The 22,208-nt window shown below is 39.2% G+C and overlaps 2 protein-coding genes across 5 annotated transcripts in view; both read right to left on the bottom strand.

Moving 5' to 3' along the window:
- Positions 1-775: 775 nt before the first annotated feature.
- On the bottom strand, positions 776-2,248 carry LOC121394114 (paraneoplastic antigen Ma1 homolog). Its single transcript, XM_041564119.1, has one exon. It carries the CDS (start codon positions 2,246-2,248, stop codon positions 776-778), a length of 1,473 nt encoding a protein of 490 aa, XP_041420053.1.
- A 5,626-nt stretch (positions 2,249-7,874) lies between these two features.
- LOC108717446 (guanine nucleotide exchange factor DBS-like) overlaps positions 7,875-22,208 on the bottom strand; it is a 186,741-nt gene continuing 172,407 nt past the window's right edge. For all 4 annotated transcript variants that reach the window (XM_018264694.2, XM_041564799.1, XM_041564798.1 and 1 more), the window contains 3 exons: positions 21,875-21,987; positions 16,838-16,944; positions 7,875-10,421 (listed from right to left, as the gene is read on the bottom strand). In XM_018264694.2, coding sequence (XP_018120183.2) covers positions 10,318-10,421; positions 16,838-16,944; positions 21,875-21,987 — 324 coding nt within the window. In that variant the 3' untranslated portion in view covers positions 7,875-10,317. The remainder of the gene's footprint in view (positions 10,422-16,837; positions 16,945-21,874; positions 21,988-22,208) is intronic.

The raw sequence follows: 22,208 nt of genomic DNA on the forward strand, positions 1-22,208 counted from the left end.
GGGACTGAGTCCTCCCAGCGCATCTTTACCCGAGCATTCAAACATTTTATTTGCCCAGGGGGTATTACTTGCTCTCTTCTCTGCATAAACCATACATTTCCCACACATTCTTTTGGTTCCCGCTTCTGTTTGTGCCTGGAGACCAGTACGGACTGCAGCATGGGGTGAATGTTAACTTTCTTAAAATCCAGTCTTTGTCTTGAGTCCAACAGGCCAGCAAGCATTCGCCTTATCAGATCAGTGTTGGTGCCTACCACTATGGAAGTCTTAGATCCTCCTGGTCTAGGGCACACTAAAGCCAATGCTTCAACAGCCTCTTTAGATCCGGTCACTGAAGGCGGAAATTCCAACTTGATATTAATATAGCCATCATAAGGGAACTTTGTATCACCTAGGCCCCATAGTTCAAGGTTTTCTATTTTTTCCAAAGGGATGTAGCTCAGGTATTTCTTGTAAAAATCCTGAAATAGTATAGTCACTTGAGCCCCACTGTCTAATAGAGCATCTCCGTAGATTCCTTCAATCTGGACTGGAACAACTGGAGATGGACCTGCCAACCCTTTAGGCAATTCGGGTCCCCACCATGTGCAAGCTTCTCTAACCCCTTTCTGGGTACGTGGATGAAATTGTCCTTTGAACTTTTCCATACTGGTATGGTATAGTGCACCTTCAGTTGGCACCTGTCTTGCTTGGGTTTTGGAGGCCTCCTCGCCACTGTCTACCCATTGTTTAAATCTATTGGAGCTTCTCTTAGGCGGGCTTCCAGTTTGCTCCTTCACTGGGGCCCTCTGAAGTTTCCCTGAGCCTTCCCTCTCTCTTTAGCCAGAAGTTTTGCTACTACCTTCTGGGCATTCTCAGCATTTCGGCACTGCCTCTTGTAATGGCCATCTTCACCACACAGATGACAGAACCCCAGTACTCCTTTTGTCCTATTTAGTTGAGGGGGCCCAGGTGCTGGGGTATTCTCATATGTAAGATGGAAATCTTGAGCCTGGCTAGAGGTAGGCTTCTCACAGCATACAATATCTGACCTGCACTTAGTGTCCTTTTCTAATGCAGCCAGTTGAATTTTGGCTATCCTTTCAACCATCTCGCTCAGAGCATCCAACCGGTTGTGAATCTCACTTTGCTCTGGGGCTATAACTCCAGTACTCGCTTGAACAATTCGGATGGCTTCCCCTCCTGGTTTCACCTTATTTGAAGTCATGCTTTTACTGGTAGGCAGTAACTTGGCTTCCATAAGGGCCTCCTCCTCCCGTACTTGTTTGATTAGTTGGGGGTAAGTGGGGACTGCACGGTCTTCCTTTGGTATCCTTAGTTTCCACATGATGGGATCATTCGGTTGAGCTCCTTTCAAGATTTGCTTTACTCTAAGCTGGTCAGCCATATAGGGATCCATTCCTTTCTTTAATATTATGTGGTGGAGTATCTTCTCTAGCCGTGGGATATAATCGGACATACTTTCATCTTTCTCTTGGTAGGTGTGTTCAAACTGATACATGAGCTCAGCCACATTCTCAGTTCGGCCATACACATCATGCAAAGCTTGCAAGTAATCAGTGGCACAACAATCCCTTTTGCTCTGCTTCAGGGCCCGAATTACATCCGCAGCTGGACCCATCAAACTCTCTGTGATTCTCTGTTTCTTCTGTGACTCTGGAACATCCCATTCTTCCAGGGCTTGGGTGGCTTGATCCATCCAGGCTTCAAAGTCATCTTCCCCTTCTGGCGTGGGTTGTTTTCCTGAGAAAAAGTGTAGTTTTCTGTATCCAAACCCGCTGTGAGGCTGTATAGGCCGAACACACTTCTCTACTAAGTTTCCTAGTGCAGTAAGGATATCTGCCCCAATGGCAGCAGAGGGCCCACATGGATTTGCTGCGAGGGATGGGTTGTTAACTTCTTTGTTTCCGGCTGCTGGATGTTCAACATCTCCGTCTGATGTGATAACTGAAACTGGTGAAGCAGGTAAAACCAAGTTACACTGATATTTCTCACTGCCGAATGTCATCATGAATGGGACATCATCAGGATTTATAGGATCCTCCATTTGCAGCAAAACGCATGTCTTTACATCCTTGTTATCTGTTTTCCTATCAACTATTAGGCAGCGGCCAAAAGGTGACATTTCATCCATTAACTGGTAAATCTGCCTTGAATTTAAGTTTGCCTCTGCTATTATCAGAGCTAGGCAATATGTGGGGTTTGCCTGACGGTCCTGACACCACTCTAGCAAGGCTTGCGGCTCCATCTTCGCTTCTTATGGCAGGATGCTATACAACTGGTGAAAAGGGGCGGAGTCAGTGACGTGGGTGGAGATAATCCCGGACGAGCCCCCAAATGTAGCACACCCTTGAGTGAGACTAATATATATATATATGGGTAACTCCAGCACGCTCAGTGACACCCCATTGAACGGACCACAATAATGATAAACAGTGATATCCCTTTTCTTTATTAAGCGTAACAAATAATCAGCAGGGATCCGACTATGATTTAAAATATTAAAGCAAGATATATATGTATAACAATACACCAACCAACAATGACACCATTTAAATTGCTAATACAAAGTATGCAGAAAATATATGTGCTAAATGTTGTAACTTAATTTCCCTGTCACAGTCCCAGATGATTTGTGCACGTTGGGGCCCTTATTGAGTTTAGCTTATTGGCCAATAGCACTGATCCTTTCCTCTGTCGGTTAGCAGTATAACTTTATAAACTTAGTGAAGAAACACTTTCCTCTCAGGTGAGAAATGACTTGGCAGAGTGTATAGTTCAGCAACAGATGGATTAGCTCCTATTGTTTGATAATACACAGTTCCCCAATAGTGTGTGGTGTTGCAGGTTACTCACAGTCTGTGCTCCAAACTCTGTATCACCTTTAGTAACAGACCTCAGATGGGATGCAGGCAGCTCTGTTCTCTAGCAGCTGAAATCACCTGGGCCTCTTTGCAGCATGTCAGCCTAGGGCTCTCCCACCAACCGCAGGCAGTTTCCCCCTGCTCCCTTTCTGGCTAGCACTGATAGCTCTTTTACGGGTGCTAGTCTAGGACTGGGATAGCAGGGTCAGCTTCTCCCAGTAGCAGCTTCCCCTGGGGCAGGATCCCTGCAGATGTCTCTCCCCTCTGGCAGCTCTCCCACGCAGAGCAGGTACAGCAGGTAGGCAGCAGTCAGCAGTTTTTCTGCCTGCAGGCACACACTTCTCTCCCTTTTTTATAGTCCAGCAGTGTGGTCCTCAAAACATTTTGCGCCCTTTCTTATCATTGGTGGATTATAGCCCCAGCCAGGTCCTCAGCTCTGAGGCATGCTGGGATATGTAGTCCTGTAGACTGTCTATGCAGCACTTGTTCATGTTTCTTGCTTTAGTTAGGGGTGTTACATGTAGCTATACAGTCATGTAGTCATTCCTGGTCCATTAAATCTAGCTAGTTCTCAGCATATCAAATGAGAACTGGCTCATGTGCTATTTGTTCACATGTGTGAACTAGAAAGTGATGTCTCTAGTTAGAATATCTGTGGTGTACAAGGCAATTCCCTCTTCTTGCAGTAAATTGAAAAAGAAAACTACTACACACTCCAGTAGTGTACCTGCCCATACAGCAGACCCTGCAGTTGCTGGGGGAGCCCAGATTGTATGGTCTGCTGCATTATTGTCTCCAGCCTCCAGCCTATTGTGAGCGGACCGTGAGGGTGGTTGGGAGAGGAGGGAGTGTTGGTGATGTGCCACCTCTGTAGATTATTTTGAGGGGCTGCCTGACAAGCCCAAGTTGCACCACTGTAAGTATCTGCTCCGAGTAAATGTGAAATTTTAATTTAACATGAATAAAATGCTGACTTCATAGAAACAGTGCTTTGTCACTGTTACTTTGAGCAAAAGAAAACAATGATATAAGATATAAGCAGCTCTTAAAAATTTACAGTAAACATTATGGGATTGCCAATTTTTTTTTATTCAAATTTTTGTAAATTTCCATTCTGTTATCTTCCTAAATAATGGAACATTATATTTGGTTTTAACATAGCCATTCCCCATTACAAGTACATGATATGCCTACTGTAGCCACAAGGTGGTGCAGTCCTCACCTTTTTATATTGTAATAGAAACGGTGTATTACACATAACTCTATAGTGTGTATCATTAATAAACTAGTATTCACCCCGACAGTTCTGTATAAAAGCCTGGGTGCTTCCTCCTAGTTATATGTGTTGCTGTTTGTGCTCAGGACTTTTTGTGATAAAATAAACACATTTTCTGTAAACAAAATGTATACCACAATGGCCACACAAGCAATTCATTTTAATTTCACAGAATGAACTCTGTCAACACAAATGAGAGAAAAAAATATTTTTGCAGATTTTTTTGGGCTGAAAATGAATCAATTTTGCTACCAACACAAGGAGGCATATTTACTAAAATCTGAATGTTTCTGATTATTTTAATAAAAAAAGTTAGACCAAACTAGAATCCATGATTTGACTGTAATTATTATTTTAAAAAAAAAAGCTATATTTAATGAGTTTGGGTGAAAACCCAATAAAATTGAGTGAAAGCCAGAATCGTAAGAGTTTTTTCCCAAATCGTGGACTTTTTCCCAAAACCCCGTTTTGGGAAAGTTTTTTGTATTAAAACCTCCATAAACCTCCAAATAGGATAGGGACCTCTGCCATTGACAAATATACAACCTCAGCAGGTCTGAGATGGCGGATTTTCAGATTCTGGCTTTTTGCTGCATTGGACTTTAAAAATTTGAGTTTTGCCCCAAAAAGCCTGACCAGAGATTAGTAAATAACCCCCTTAATTTATGTGGATTGTTGTTCTTTTAAACATGGCTGCTAATGCGCTATCTAGGTGTTTAATTGCCCCAGCAAAGTTACCAATGACAGATCTTTGATCTGGTTTTCATGTGGCAGACAGATTTGCTGATAGCTTTTAATTTACTTTCTACTTTCCAGAGAATCCATACATTACACTCTAAAGCAGAGGGACTTTAAGTCCCAGAATCCATTTCATCATACAAGGTGAGGGAGGGGGCTAAATGACTCTTACTGGGGGAGGGGGGAATGGCCCCTGCGAGTCAGAGTCAGACCATCATATTATGGCTTTCTCTCAATGTAATAAAAAGTTTGCCAGTTTTTAGGTGGTGAGTTTTTTATATCAAATCTCACTTGCGGGGAGAAAAAAAGTTTGTGCTTTTTAAAGGAGAACTAAAGCCTAACTAAAGAAGTAGGCCAGAAATGTTGTCTATGTTTTGGGCTTCTGTGCCAGCCCAAGGCAACTACATCCCTTTAGCAGTAAAGATCTGTGTCTCCAAAGATGCCCCAGTAGCTCCCCATCTTCTTTTCTGCTTGCTCTATTAAGAATGGGTACATCACCATCAAAAAAGCTCCAAGATAAAACAATGCCATTTGCCATAATTTTATTTTTACTGTTTTTTCTCTGTACCTTGCCTTTGTAACTAAGCTAGAAAAAATGCATGGGCATGGCAAAGCAATCCTGTTTTGTAGTGGTCAGTCCTTTCCCTGCCAACAACTTTTTATGTTGTTGGTGTCACAAAACCAGGGATTACAAAACTAGGAGCCCTCTCTATTAAGGGGTTTAGTGTGGATCAAGGATGAAACAGATTGGGAAACAGGCTGGACAAGTGCTTAAGAAGAATAAAAGCTTTACTGCAGCCACACAAAACAGAAAGATAGGCACTGGCACAGGCTGGGTTAACTGTTACGCAAATGTAGGCATGTATTGTGTTGCAGCACTGGGAGGCTAATAAAGCAAATTGGGATGTAGGTACTGGCACATTCTAGATAATTAGCTAGTAAAATACCAGCCAAAGCCAGGGCTGTTATTACAAATTTACTTGTATTTGTATTGCTGGTATGTGCTCAAAAATTTGTAATGACTAGTCCTCCACCTGGCACGTCTCCAGTTCTCTCTCAAAGCTTTCCTACTACTCACTAAATTTCCTTACCGATTTGGAGATGATGTCAAACCCTGTCCTGTTTTTAACATAGATCCATCCCTTACACCATGGCCCTGCCCCTTAATATCCCCACCCCAGAAAGTATTATATTTTTCCAAAGGTGATAACAGGAGTGTCTCTCATGGGTAAGGTGACCTAACAACAAGGCAACATCATTGATGTCACTGGGAACTTTGTCAGCTCAAGCGCACTATGTAGTGACCTTCTCCCCAGAATCTGCCAAGTGCAGTGGAAATGGTCTGGAGCAGCCATCATATCACCATGCAATAATGGCATAATGACGTTATTAATGAATACCAAGAATAGAGATGCCCCTTCCAATGGGCAACACAGTTAATAGAAAAACAATGTGTAACTACATTCCAAATGATACTCTATGAGAAAAGTCTGTTGCCAACAGTTCCAATGTAGATTGGTCACTAAGAGTTAAATGTGTTTACTTTAAGGCATAGCTTTCAATAATGAGGGGTATTTACCATTAGCTCTTTCATATTAAAGTTTTGTTTTTTTTTAGGTTATGTTTAGTAACAGCAAGTTTAATATATAATAACAAAAGGAGGGCAGTGATATCATTTTACATGAAAACATTGCTTTCATTATACTATGGCTGTTGCTGAAGAAGGACAAATGCAGTAGCCTAAAAGATGATGGTACATAAGAAGTGCAAAGAAACAGAGAGCAACAAAGGAGGTGACATGCTATGCAACAACCCAGAACACACTGAGCATGTGCAGTGTCACTGGCACTGTCTCCTAAGAAGATGGCAAGTCAGAGTGGACTTGGAAAGCTTGAATAATACTGTAACTATTGCAGGGCTACTGGACCTCGGGGCTGGTATATAAATATTGAGTTTCTATCCATATTTATTTTTAGGCTTTAATCCATGCATTTAAATATAAATATGTCTCTCACCCAGGCAGTGATACGAGTTCCTATATTACATCAAATTTATATATAAAATAAATACTCAACCCAGTGAATGATGTGTGTCCTTGGAATAAAGGCAAGGGATAGTAATTGGAAGTTGAAGCAGCCTTGCATAGCCTGTCCATGTTGTAAAACAGAGAAAGTAGTTGGCATCATATCCATATATATATTTCTTGTTGGAGCTGCTTTATGAAAGACTTAAATGGCATGTAAAGGCAAAAAAATAAAATCCCATTTTTACTTTCTTTAATGAAAAAGAAACCTATCTCCAGTATACTTTAATTAAAAAATGTGTACAGTTTTTATAAGCAGTGAAATTCTCCCTTCATTTACTGCTGTGGATAGGAATTGTCAGATGGTCCCTAACTGCTGAGCAGGGAAACAATCATACTTATGAACAGCAGGGGGAGCCCCCGCCTTACTTCCCAGCCATGCAGAACTCAAGCAGCTTTGTTTATGACGATCCCTAAGCAGCGCAGACCACACTGAGCATGTGCACAGTCTTGGTCTTGCAAAGATGTATAACAAAGTTACAAGATGGTGACCCCCTGTGGCCAACTTTGAAAGCATAAATTATTTGTTTGATTAGGGTTGTGGTGCAGTAAGTTCATGTTTATATTTAGTATACAAAATACAGCATTTCTAGCCTTCTTCTATTTTACACTTAACATGCCCTTTAATCATCAAATACAATCCATGATTACTGACTATGCACATATAGTTCAGCATTTATGTTCCTTGACCCTTCAATGCTTCTGCTCCAAACATCAAGCTACCTTAAATTGCCTATTTTAGAGACTGTACTACCAGGAATATCAAGAAGTTATGGAGATGGAGACTCTGGTCTGCTTTATTGTATTTACACCCCATTACAGACCCTAAAACTTTCTCTACATGTAAACGGTCTACCCGACACCCTGTCCTTTAACTGCTGGACCAATCAGAAACTCAGAGCACAGAACAGAATCTAGTCAATCCCACCATCTTTTATTATGAAAACAAAGATACAAAAATGAAAAAGCACTATCACAAAGCTTAGCATATTTGAGGCCAAGTTCCGACTCATGAGCAAACGGTAGGCAATTTTAAATAATAGATAGTAAAAAAAAGAAAGACATAAATCTGTAATTTATAATTTAGTACAGTGAAAAAAGTATTGACAACAAACATAACATAGTATTTACATCAGTCCAGTTTAAATACATATCAAGTTGCCAAGCAGAGAGATATCCTAGGAGTGTTATTGTCCTTCTATATCACTGCTGAATAGAACAAAGGAGACTTTCACATAAGGTGAATATTGTGCAGGCAGAGGCCATTGCATACACTTTGATGTGCAAAACAGCAGTCACTGGAAACAAATACCTTGTTTACTGAAAGCCTGTCAAAAATGGCATTTCGTACAAGTACTTGTGAGAAAGGCTCCAGGCGATTCTGTTCGGGTTTTTAAAAATGTTGTTATTAAACGTTCATATGAAATGTATGAATTGTTTGTAATCAGCAATATGTAGCTGCCTCATTTCCATATCACTTTTGCTTTAATAAGCAAATATGAGAAGATACTTGTTGGCACCACATGATTCCTTTAGCAAAACAAACAAATATCTCAGATAAAATATAGGAACCGCCAAGTTTTCAAGTAAATGCCTACAAGCTGCATGCCCTTCATTACTTTGTTCCCCTTTCCCCAGAAACTGGCGATCAGACTGGTTGCATTTGTGTAGTGTACATACACAGTGGCCCAGTAGACATGGAACCTGTGCTGGATAATTGACATTTTTGCAGGGAGTGGAGTTATTTTTTCCCCAGGCCATTGGGCAGTCAAGTTCTCCTTTACAAATAATGGGCAATTTTGTACTACTGCAGTAACCAAAATCAACCAATCAAGGTTTTGCTGACAGTGAACCTTGCAGGAGACAGTTGAAAGGGAATTGCTGATGGGTTGTTAAAAGGTATTATAGCTGTGTGAAATTCCCAGTGTTTGTAAATGAGCCCCTCTTGCAGTTGGAGAAATGTTGATACTAAAGGCTGCTGTTAACAATATCCAGTTGGGATGCCTTGTGAGCATTAATAAAGCTATTTAATTGTTCATTCCCTCCCACATGGAAACAATCCTACAGACTTTGGATCACATTTACTAAAGTGAATTTTCTCCTCGGCTAACTTCATCTCACCTCAATTCGCTAGGTGTGTTTTCCCAACACATCTGATATTTGTCATAAGAACATCTTTTCAAGAGAAGTGAGGGGACATTTCTCCTTGCATAAATTCACCAGTATATATCCCCCATACAAAATAGTAGTGTTGTTTTGCTATGAAGAAATGAAATATGTGTAAAATTGCCATGGATGGGGTGATGGAGATAATGAGATGCAAAAGAGGCTGCTCTATCTTTATATTGGTAGTTCGGCAGCCAGAATCCTGTGAAATTTCTTGCCGAAAATTCGTTTGCATGCGAATAAGAATAATAAATTGGAGAATATTCACTGGAGAAATCTCGCCTGGAGAAGAGAAGTGAATTTAAACCAATGCAGAGAGAATTTTCAACACTGCAAAATTAATTTTCCAAAACTTGTTGTATTCTCCTTTTAGTAAACTGGCCATGTTGAGGGGAATCTTCATTTTTATGAAACTGCTCCAAATGTTCACTTTCACCCTTTAGCAAATATGCCCATATATGAGATAAACGTGGGAATATGTAAGAGAAAGTGCTTTCAGGTATCAGCAAAATTGCTTCTTTCACACCTCGTGCAGTGAAAGGCATAGGGCAGCACTCAGTGATGGCTCTGCATCCTAGTTCTATATGCATTGTTTTCTTATACAGTGCTCTCATACATTTATTACAAAAAAAGCAAAAAATGTGCCGCAAAATCAATTCAACTACGGAGAACAGCCAATGCAACTAACTGGATTCATCAGGCTTAATCATCGCCCCCCCCCCCCATTGCCATTACTCAAGTAGCAGTTAGAGCAAACTTACCTATGAGAAAGTATTCAAGCAATATTAATATATTTAAAAAAAGGTACGGTTTAGGAAATTGCAAAGAATCTGTTGGCATTGCTGCAAGGTGCTTTCAGACCAATCCCTGCTGTAAAACTGTTGACCTGTATATAAAGCAAGGAGCAAGTAGATCCAAGTAAAAGGACACAGTTGCATTAAGAGAAGATCTATATAGAGTAGTTCATCATGAGACTCCAGATGAAGAGGTTGCACAGAGGAGAGTGCATAGTTCATATCTCCTGGACTGTGGGCCTAACATAGGCCATTATAGGATCCAGTGCAGGAATGCAAAGGAATGTGAGACAATCTTCAGAATTTTCCTACTGAACTGTCACCTCCTATGGCTCAAAGCCACTTCATTAGGTGAACAATTTGAATACTGTTTCACTATATCATTAGTCCATGACTTCAGCTCACTGCCTTCTGTTCTGCCACCAAGCTACGTGTCCGTTCATTTTGCTTCTCTTTCATGCTTGTTGATGCCAATGCTGTTTGACCTGCATCACTGTAAGCTAAACATGAAAAATATATAGGAGTTAATGTTAACAAAAGCACAAATAACAGAAATATCAGAAACCAGTGCCAGGCTGAACCAACTATGAAATATAGACTCCAGGCATTAAAACCCCAAGATGACACCAAATAAGCAGTCCATGTATGTGGGCAGCACAAACATCTGTGTCTGGGACACTAGAACAAAAACACTGGCACTCTCGGGAGTTCATAGGATTCAGGGGGGGGTTCTTTTTCTTTTATTGCAAAATAAATGTACAGATATGGGACCTGTTATCCAGATTGCTCGGGACCTGGGGTTTTCCAGATAACGGATCTGTACCTTATGTCTACAAGAAAATTATGTAAACATTATATAAACCCAATAGGCTGGTTCTGCTCCCATTTAGGATTAATTATATCTTAGTATGGATGAAGTGCAAGCTACTGTTTTATTATTACAGAGAAAAAGGAAATCGTTTTTAAAATTTTGGATTATTTGGGTAAAATGGGGTCTATGGGCGATGGCCTTTCCGTAATTCGGAGATTTCTGGATAACTGGTTTCTGGATAACTGATCCCATACCTTTATATACACAGATACAGCAGGTGCACGATATTGGGCATTGGGCCTATGTGGTCCCATTGTTGTCTGGGTCTGACATATATTCACATTAATGCAACAGTGCAATATACTGTATCAGTTTGCATAATGTTGTATATTCATGTCAAATACTAATAAAATCTGTTCAAATTCATTTTCTTAAATTCAGCCCACATTATGTCAGTTTGTGTCCTGAAAGATACATAGCTATCCAACTGTCAAGGACAGGGTTTTATTTAATATAACAGGGGCAGGGTTATTTTAACAAATAGCAAAAAGGGGGAATTAACCCACAGCCCTCTGCTGTAACCTTTCCCTGCTTCAAGCAACTGGATCTCTACATATCCATATTCATTTATTTTGTTTTACTCTTACTTTAACTTGCCATTTGAACCATCTCTAGTGAACACTACATGTGGAGTTTAGATGTGAGCTTCTCCTGGTTGTTTCCACCAATGAATAGAGGTAGAGTTCGAGGGGCACTCACTTGTCTCCAATCTCTTATTATTCCGGGTGCACATCCCACAGTGTCCCTCCACACTGGAACCACTAGTCACACAGCAAAAGGGCAGCACTCCGTGCTTTAGTAAAATTGCCTTTATTTCCACATGCAGGGCAACATATACAGCAACGTTTCGAGCCACGCACGGCTCTTTGTCAAGCTTGACAAAGAGCCGTGCGTGGCTCGAAACGTTGCTGTATATGTTGCCCTGCATGTGGAAATAAAGGCAATTTTACTAAAGCACGGAGTGCTGCCCTTTTGCTGTGTGACTAGTGTTTCCACCAATGAACACAAAATGAGAAGATAACTTTGTTGCTTGCTTTTTTTTTTTTTGCTTGCCTTGTTATATTCAGGTTCACCTGCATGAGTACAGTCCTGCCGCTAATATCTTAGAATGGCTGCATGGGCCCAACAATGAGATTTCTGCCCTACGCCCACCAGTACCTTAAAGGAGCACTGAGCACAGGTATTAAGATTATACTCAGTTAGGGTAATAATACACGGGGTGATTCTATGCACGTCTGGATCCAGCAATCATCTCTCAAAAACACTGACTAATATATTTTCAAGCCTTAGAAGCCTGACCTACTAGTGTGGGTGCAGTGCTTTGAATCACCCCTTTTGCCATTACCCTGAAGACAGGTAATTCAGTCAGATTGACTAAGTTACCTCACCTGTGGTCAAGAACTGATACTATGTTTCATTATGGTGTGTTAGAGCATGGGTGCCTGGAACAATTAAACTAGAAAAAACACTTTTTAAAATCAAGCTTTTAAAGTTAGAATTCAGCCACTAGGTGTCACTGTGCAACAGAGAAAACCAGTAACACTCACTACTTGTTTCATCTAGTTACTGCAGTCAATTTGTATTTCTTTTAGCAGATGAGCTCTGTCAATTTTAGTTTAGTTTAAAATCTCTTAAATAAAAAGTTCAGCTCCATCCTGCAGAGAGGTGCAGTAGGCAATGGAGAAACAGATACAGGTATAAACACCCCTAAATGCACCAGCTAATCGATTCTATTACAGTATATTCTGCAAGTTTGCATTCAGATTTGTGATTTATTGCAGTGACTTTCATACTGTGTTTTTTTTTTGCATTTTTTACATTCCTAATACACTGAAAAGGAGAGATTGAACAAACACACATCTGGGGTTATGTAATAACAGGCACAAAAGGTGGCCATACACTATAAGATCTGTTCATTTGGCGAGGCTTCCAAACGAATAGACCTTTCCCCTGATACCCAAGGCAGGCAATATCGGGCTATGTGATTGGCCCTGAAGCCAAATGATCGGATACAATGATAGAAATAGGCGCCAGTAGGACGAGGACCACATCAACTAGTCGATACAGTCCTTGACCATGCAGGAAAATCAAACATGCCCAATCAAGATCTGAGCATTTTTGGCCAGGTATTGGTTGGGGAGGCCCGTTAGAGGGCCCAATACACAGGCAGATAAGCTGCTGAATCAGTCTCTAAAGGACCAGAATTGTCTTCTTAAATCTGCCCATGAACGACCACCTTTAGTTTGCCCTGGCCAAACATAATGCCTTATGTATAGGCATATACATGCGTAGGTGTTTTGACATGAATTAAAAAAACACCCATATGTCAGTAAGTGCTAGTCAAGGAAGGACTTCATTAGAGTGCTCATTTGGGTCAGTCTTGCTTTGCTAGTGACTCCGTCCTACCCAAGGGAGGAACCAAGACTAAAGGGCTCTATGAACCCTGAGAATACCAATGGTATTAACAAATTACAACCCTAAGCACTGATTTTAACAGCATGGATGAAAGATTAGTGCAATCTGACCTAAAAAGGGTTAATTTGGTTGCTGGATCGCTTTGCTCTCTTCTGTTTTCTTCATTATATTTGTTCTTATACAGTTTTCATGTTCCAGTAAAATAAAGAGTGCTGAATTCACACATACTATAACTATAGCAAGGCTGTCATATTTGCTTTGTACCAGACTTTTAAAGGAACCCATATATTGCCAGGCTACCCAGGTAACAGAGAATTTGGTACAATATTTTATAGTTGTGCTGTATAATTCCATCTCGCTACTCCAACAATATGTTGGTTGTACCCACAGCAAGAAAACTGCTGCAGGGCTGGTTTTGCCAATCTGCCAGTTGTGCATCTCTAAATAAGCAGAAACTGGCGGCTGTGTCTGTGAAGGTTACAGCAAAAGCTCACTCATTCCTAGAGGACCACGTGTAAATTTGTATTAGAGATGCATTACAGCATTCACTTCAGAAACAGGCCAATTCCAGCTCTTGTGTCCAAACCAAATCTGAAACATCACAAAGTCATGTAAATTAATTGTCACGTGGCTTTTTCAAATCATGTTTGGCTGGACATATAGACACCATATTCAGATTTGTATTTAGATTTATATTGCATTTTTATTTCAATTTGAAAATGCAAATAGGGGTTGGAGCCAGTTCAGGCAGTGTGCGTGTGTGTGTTGCACCTTCAGTCAGCAGTTCATCTCTCACCTGCTTTAAAGGGGACCCGTCACCCAAAAAAAATATTCAAAATCCTATTTTATCACATTAGTCAAGCAAAATTAACTTTAATTAGACTCTATAAATTATTTGAATCTTGTTTCCTTCAGTCTGGGAATAAATAATTATAGCAAACAGGCAGCAGCCATTTTGTGGACACTGTTATTAAGACAAACCTTGTATCATCTCAGAATCTTGTTTGTGCACCAGAATGGGGGACCTGATGTCCATCCCCATGCCCTGGCTACACAATTAATTGGTAAAGAGAAAGAGGGAATGTGGGGAGAGCCGTGACATCTAGGAAGTGCTGAATGGAAAGTGAAAGTAATTTTCTGCCCCGCCTCTATGCCCAGGGCATAGAGGAGGGGCAGACAATATTTGATTGACAGCTGAGATTTTTAAATGAGCTTACAGCAGCTATGAATGCTTTAATAAAACATTTAAATTGGATTTCATGTTTAATTTGAAAAGGACTTTTATTATACAGATTTTTGTGTCTGGGTGACAGGTCCACTTTAAAGGAACAGTAACACCAAAAATGAAAGTGCTTTAAAGTTCTGAAAATATCCTGTTCTGTTGCCCTGCACTGGTAAAACTGATCTGTTTGCTTCAGATACACTACTATAGTTCATGTAAACAAGCTGCTGTGTAGCCACGGTAGAAATTGAAAAAAGGCTATATGGCACAGGTTACATAGCGGATAACAGATAACATTATGTTCTACAGAGTTTATTTGCTATCTGTTTTGTAACCTGAACCTTTTCTCCTTTAAATTGCTGCCCCCATGGCTACACAGCAGCTTATTTAAATAAACAATAGCAGTGTTTCTGAAGTAGACACAGCATTATATTTTTTAAAACACTTTAAAACACTTTGATGTTACTGTTCCTTTAAGCACTAGAGTAGAAAGCAATTATATTTGCACCTTTAGGAAACCAGTATTTCAGCATTTATTTCTTTCATCCAAATACAGTAGTTCATAGTAGTGTCTACAAGGGAAATTCCCTTAGCTGTGTACTTACTCAAAATAGTTATTTTATTATAATAAGTCCATCTGCCTTTTATCCTTCACCAATTTATAAGGGCTAGGGCTATAGTGCATGGGAAGTTCATCTTTGTATGAACTTTTCATATGTTACAGATGGTCCTTTTCTATGCCACTGTTAAATTGGATTTCATTCTTTATTTTTCATGTTCTACACTAAGGGGCAGATTTATCAAGGGTCGAATTTCTAAGTAATGGGAGTTTTTTTGAACTCCCATAATTTCGAAATTCAAATAGAAAAAGAAAAAGTTACTTCAGGTGAATAGGCTGTATTTCAATAGTTCAAATTGAAGTTTTAGCGCATTTGATTGAAATCGAATTGAAGTATTTGCCCCAAAAAACTTAGATTTTTTCGAAGTCCACAAAATGACTCCAAATAGGAGGTCCCCCATAGGCTAAAACAGCATTTCGGCAGGTTTTAGATGGCAAAAGGTCGAAGTCGAAGTTTTAAAAAACATTTAGAGGGGGTTGCCACCTAGCCAGTAGTTCATTGGTAAAACACTGGCTAAGCAAGAGGCCAGTACAGGTATGGGATATATTATCCGAAAACCCGTTATCCAAAAAGCACCAAATTATAGAAAGGTTATCTCCCATAGACTCCATTATGATCAAATAATCCAATTTTTTAAAAATGATTTCTTTTTACTCTGTGATAATAAAACAGTAGCTTGTACTTGATCCAACTAAGATATAATTAATCCTTATTGGAGGCAATGTTTATATGATTTTCTAGTAGACTTAAAGGAAAACTATACCCCTCAAACAAGGTAGGTCTCTACAAAAATATATTGCATAAAACAGCTCATATGTAAAACCCTGATTCATGTAAATAAACCAATTTCATAATAATTTGATATAAACTATCTGTTGCTTAAGTATTCATTTTGGTGGTATAGTTTTCCTTTAAGGTATGAAGAACCAAATTACAGAAAGATCTGTTAACCCAGGTCCCTAGCATTCTGAATAATAGGTCCAATACCTGTATTACCAGTTGCTGACTTAATTAGCCTCATTATTACACCCCGATCCACCTAGTTATGCCTCTGATCTGCTTACACCCCAGCTTCCCTGCTTATTCCCCCAATCTAACCAAATCCCAATCAGCTTCCCCTGATATACAACGTCACACCCCAAATCCAACTTCTGCATTATTGACTTTGTATGGGCAATTCTAACTGACCCATGATAAGCGATTCTGAAAGTGTTGTCATACAAAGATGAAGAAATAAATGTATAACAACTTGGTTTTCCAAAAAAAAAAAAAAAAATCAGATGGTTGCTAAGGATTATTATACAGGTATGGGACCTGTTATCTAGAATGCTTGTGACCAGGAGTTTTCTGAATAAGAGATCTTTCCATAATTTGGATCTCCATACTTTATGTCTACTAAAAAAATATTTAAATTTACAATAGGGTTGCCTCCAATAAGGATTGATAATATCTTAGTTAGGATCAAGAACAAAATACTGTTTTATTGTTGCAGAGAAAGAGAGAAAATTTGAATTAGTTGTTTAAAATGGAGTCTACAGGAGATGGCTTCCCATAGTCTGAAGCTTTTTGGATAACAGGTTTCCGGATAGCAGGTCCTATAATAGTACAATTAAGCAGTTGTTAAACAGACCCTTGATCTCTTCCTGTGAAAAAAAAGAGTGTGAAAAATGTTTTTATCAGTCACGTACCTGCATACAGTATATATATATTTAAGGTAAAGTTAAAATTTTTTGGCATTTATAATCTTTCTTCATTAATTTGTTGTGACTTGTAAAGCTGCCTTATTACCTGTACTGTTATCCTCTTGGCAGATGTTCTTAATATCGCTCTTTGCAGGAATTAACATGTTGGAAGGTACCCATGAAGTTTTCTTTGAAACCACTTCTTTTACTAACCTGAAAAAAAAACAGTGAAAGACAGTGTTACCGGATTACTGTTGTGCACAAAAGCGTAACCCAACTGTGTTACAGACCTCACCTCTGCTGCCTGGTGACAACTGATATCAGGTGACTTGTAGTTACTGATCCTATCACACTAATTGAGGACAAAGCACAAGTTTGTGTTTGTGTGACCGGGGTACTGGTATAATCACCAGGTATCATAATATATACAATATGATATGAGGAAAGATCTCTTTGTTAATTCAGAGCCGAGTTGAAAAGTTTAGTTTGGGAAGGTCAGGTTTTATCATTATTGCTTCTGCTGTCAGTTAAGTAAGTAGTGCTGGCCCTTGTGAATTCTGAATCCTTGGCTGAATAAACAATAGAAGCTGTAAACGCTTACATTAAGAAGTCATGTGGAAATATTGATGTAAAATGTTCTGATCCCTGATAGAATGTTAAATAAAGAACATGCTTAATTCCTGCTTGACACTCCCCTACATACAGTAAATCAATAGGATTTACAAATAGGAGTCCAGTGTCATTTTTTATAGTTGCAAATATCATTTCCTTGTCAAAAGTAGAAATGACAGCCAAATGGAATTAAGAGGAACTGGCCCAGGATTTGGGTGTCACCCTGCTAACAGTTTGTTTACATTTTTCCAGATGCATAGATAGTCCTGAGAATTACACAAAGTAAGTGTCAGGAAAAGAAAAAATGAGAGGCTATTGGAATTATGTGCACTTACATTCCTGTCAGGCAACTAGCTGGGGCTCATTTACAATAACTATCCAATTGTACATCAGTGAAGTAACACATAGCCACTAATCAGACATTATTCAAAGGTATTTATCGAGGGGTTGTACAAATGTTTATACATGTGCCAAATATGTTTAGTATAACTGTGCTCCCCCATGGTTCCACTACTTTGCATTCAGGGTAATGTCATATTATTTTGGTTTAAAGGAGAAGGAAGGCCACCAAAGCAGATTATTGCCAATAGATTAGCCACAATAGTACAAGCTATAACATTATACTGTATTTATTCTGCTGAATGCTTTACCATACCTAAGTAAACAGCTCTAGACACTCTCTCTGTTTGTTTAGGATAGCAGCTGCCATATTTTCTTGGTGTGACATCACTTCCTGCCTGAGTCTCTCCCTGCTCATTCATAGCTCTGGGCTCAGATTACAGCAGGGAGGGGAGAAGGGAGAAGAGCAAACTGAGCATGCTCAAGCCCTAGTCTTGGAGGTTTCAGATGAAAACAGGAAGTCTGATACAGAAGCCCATGTGTACACAACAGATGGAAAGAAATGCAGTGTTTCTTTTGACAGAGGACTCGGAGCAGCCTTACTTTGATGATTTACTAGTGTATTTATATAGACCTTTCTGATAAAACGTATAATTAATATTAATATTAATTTTAGCCTTTCCTTCTCCTTTAACCCAAGTTATTTTGCCACAAGGAATGGTATTGTTTGCAAAATGGAAAATGATATTCTAAAACAGGGCATTTGCAGCCTGCCAAACGATGTTTATGGATCCCATCCAGCCCAAGGGCTGGGACCTCTCTGCATTTAGTGCTACACTACAGGGAAAAAGCTGAACAATACTGTTTGAGGTTATGCGCCACGATAAGTAATTAGGAAAATCACATAGTGTAAGTGTAGTGTAGGCCACCTAAAAATAAATCCCCATTCTTAAAAGCATGCCGCCCATGGCCCATTTAGTTTTTAAGAAGAACAACTGCTTCAGCTATGGAAACACTTTCCCCTATATGTAAAGAAGCACCGCATTTCACAGTAACTGGTAACAAATAACAGAGCTCATATAGAATGCACCTGCTCTTGAATGGATGCAATAGAGTATATTGACACAATTCATTATGGTTTGGTGTGTTACCAAACACACTCCTCCACCCCCTCATTGTTGCTAATGGTTCAACTTGCCTATTCTGCTGAATGGTGCACAACTGTACCTAGTGACACTGGGGAACCCTGATAATGTTACCACCCTGTACCTGGCAGTAGCCCCAGGCTTTTAACAGAACATTGTGTCAGTGACAGGGGCGTAACAAAGGAAGCAGACCTTGCGGTTGCAGGGGGCCCTAATTCATATACATTTTGAATAAATACTGGTAAAACAAGTCATTTTTGGGGCCTGAAAATTATTTGCTGTGGAGCCCAGTAATCTAGTTACGCCACTGGTCAGTGAGGGTCATTTATAAACACTGGGCAAATTTGGACCTGGGCAGTTTCCCACAGCAACCAATCAGATGTTTGCTTTCATTGTTTTCCTTGCAGCTGGCTGGAAAACTCTAATCACTGATTGGTTGCTATGGGTTACGACTCAGGTGCAAATTTGCCCAGTGTTTATAAATGAGCCCCAATATGTCTACAGGACTTGCTCTCCAGAAGTGACATAACCCCCACAAATACCAGATGCAACTTGCCCCTGATTTGCAAGCACAATTGCCTCCATTTTGATGCTTTTCTGCAGTCACAGCAGATACAACTTATTGCTTGCCGCAGTTACACTGGAATTATGGGGAAAATGCTGCAAGATTGGTACAATAAAACTTGTTCTTGAACACTGCACTTGTATTAGTAAATGGCCCCTAATAATAATAATAACCAATAAATGGTACCTGATGATTGCTATATGTGACAAGACCACTAGCAACCTTTTACTTTTTATTACATCAATCCTTTAATTTTCTATGGTCCTTAAACTTGATTTCTTTTCCAATCCTTGTACCAATAAGTAGGTTAAAGGGAAAATGTTCCATCTTATTGACTGACATGTGCTCAGATTCAGTATGTCTTACAAAAACGGGGTAACCATTGCTCTGAACGTGAAATAATTAAATATAAACTTTTTTTTAATTACACATACAACTGATTCCGCAGGATGAATGAGTCTATAGAAGAAGATACAAAGGGGAAATAGAAAAAGGAAATGGTTGCATTAAACTGTTAAAGTTAAAAGGGAAGTTGTGAAATGGTTTCCTTTTCAATGTTTGGAAACAAGTATGTCGTTGTAGAAAACAAAATACATTTATATTCATTTTTGGAAGTTCAGATAAATGAGCTCATTGAAAAATGGGGAGTATATTTTCCCTTTAAAATAAGATACAGGCACAGTGCAAACGTGTTTGATGTGCATTGCAGAAAAAACACAACTTTATATCATTGCAAGTCTTATGTCAATATTATCCTGGTTTGTAGGACCAAGCACTATCTTTTTATTTACACTATGTCCCTTTTAGCAAATATCAGGCTCACACCACACCTTCCTTTTAAATAACATATGTTGTCAGTAGGCACTACATCAACTCCAAAGCATATAAACTCTACATTTAAAGCCTCAGCTTGTCTCGCCTACTTAGTACACTGGCTCGTTTCTATGAAAGTGTCACAAGGCCACATTACCAAGGAAGCTGTAGGAAAAACAAGTCATTCAGTTAACAAAGTAACATTATTCTCTTAATATTCTACTTGGAACTAGAATGTTTATAACACTACAGGTATGGGACCTGTTATGTGATTGCTCAGAACCTGTGTTTTCCGGATAATGAATCTTCCCCATAATTTCATACCTTAAATCTACTAGAAAATCATTTAAACAATAAATAATTTCAATAGGACGATTTTCCTTCCAATAAGGATTAATTATATTTTAGTTTGGATCGAATACAAGCTACTGTTTTATTATTACAGTTTTGGATTACATGGATAAAATGGAGTCTATGGGAGATGGCCTTTCTGTAATTCGGGGCCTTCTAGATAGCAAGTTTCTGGATCCCATAACTTTTAAGAAGGATTATATGACAAACCAGTTCATATTAGTTAGACTTTATTTAAGACAAATAATTTTGTTCTTAAAAAAAAAAGTCTAGTGGTTTGAACCTATAAAACTGCTTTAACGAGAAAGAGAGAATACAGGTATGAGACCTGTTATCCAGAATGCTCAGGTTAGATAAAGGGTTATCTAGCTGTTGCTGTATAGCTAAATATTTCCTCCACTCCCACATTTGCATTTACAAGCAGGTGTGTAGTATGCAATTGTGGGCGCAATTTTAATATGCAATGCAGCATTTTCTTTTCCATAATTTCAGGGTAATTATGGCCACAAGACAGAGTTGTTTGTCACAATTGCAAATGATTAAAACACAAACAATTGCACTTGTCTACGGACACAAATGGGTCATAATTGTATTGAATATCTTCAGTGTCAGAATGTCGTAATTTCCACCAATCGGTGGCAAAATGAAATCTGTTTATTTTTATAGCTGCATATGTTTTAATTGATGTATATTGCAAAGTTGCTTGAAATTATGTTTTCAAAAAGCTTAAGTTATGTTTGTGTGGAGTTCCCCTTTAAATATTGGGAAACCAGTAAAAAATAAAAGATGGAAAGCAATTGTTTAGGTGAACACAACTGAAAAAAAAGTTTGGAAGGTGGACAACCTCTTCAAGTAGGTGAGTCTCCTGCAGACCCGATGCAATTCCACACCCTGCACTGCAGATAATTATGCCACTGGCAAAAGTTCTTTTCACTGGGGCCCTCTGGCATAACAGTATGCCATTTTGTTGTCAAAACTTGCTGGGGACAAGTTAGGAAAAGGAATGGGGTGTGATAGTCTGCTCAATTATTATAATTTCCGCACCACTGGCTGGTTTCCATTGTGAAATTTTGCTCACATGTCCTTTGTGGACAAAACCAAGTTTGGTTTTATTCTATGCTCACTTACAGACATATCACTCAAGAAAAAGCTAATTCTCAAAACTAAATGTTTGGCCAATCTCACTCCCTTTATTATGTGTAGAGAAGAGGATTCCAGAGCTGTAGTGCTAACGTTGGGGCCTAATAAAGTGTAGCATGCTTGAAATGTAAAGCCTTATTAAAACATTTGGATGAAAATAAAGCTAAGTATTAAATACCATTGTCCACTGTCTCCACATTGCTCCACTTGTACAAGGTCGCCATGCTGGAGTGTGAGCGCACTGGGGGAACATACTTCCAAACAACCTTCCACACGGAACAGATTGGATCCCTATACAGATTAAAAGATATTTACAGGAGTTTTACATTATCTTTTAGTATGTAGACAGTGATATTCTAAGACAATTTACGATTAAGCTTATTTTTTTTATCAGTTTTTGAATCATTTTTATTCAGTGGTTTGGAATTTCTGCTATTTGGATGCTAGGGTCCAATATACCATAGAAACCAGGCAATGGTTTAAATGAAAGACCAGAAAATAAATAGGAGAGG

Source organism: Xenopus laevis, chromosome 5S, assembly GCF_017654675.1.
Source record: "Xenopus laevis strain J_2021 chromosome 5S, Xenopus_laevis_v10.1, whole genome shotgun sequence".
NCBI lineage: Eukaryota > Metazoa > Chordata > Amphibia > Anura > Pipidae > Xenopus > Xenopus laevis.

Bases quoted from the DNA above. Each gene is read 5' to 3' on its own strand.
- LOC121394114 (XM_041564119.1), bottom strand. From the start codon at position 2,248: ATGGAGCCGCAAGCCTTGCTAGAGTGGTGTCAGGACCGTCAGGCAAAC.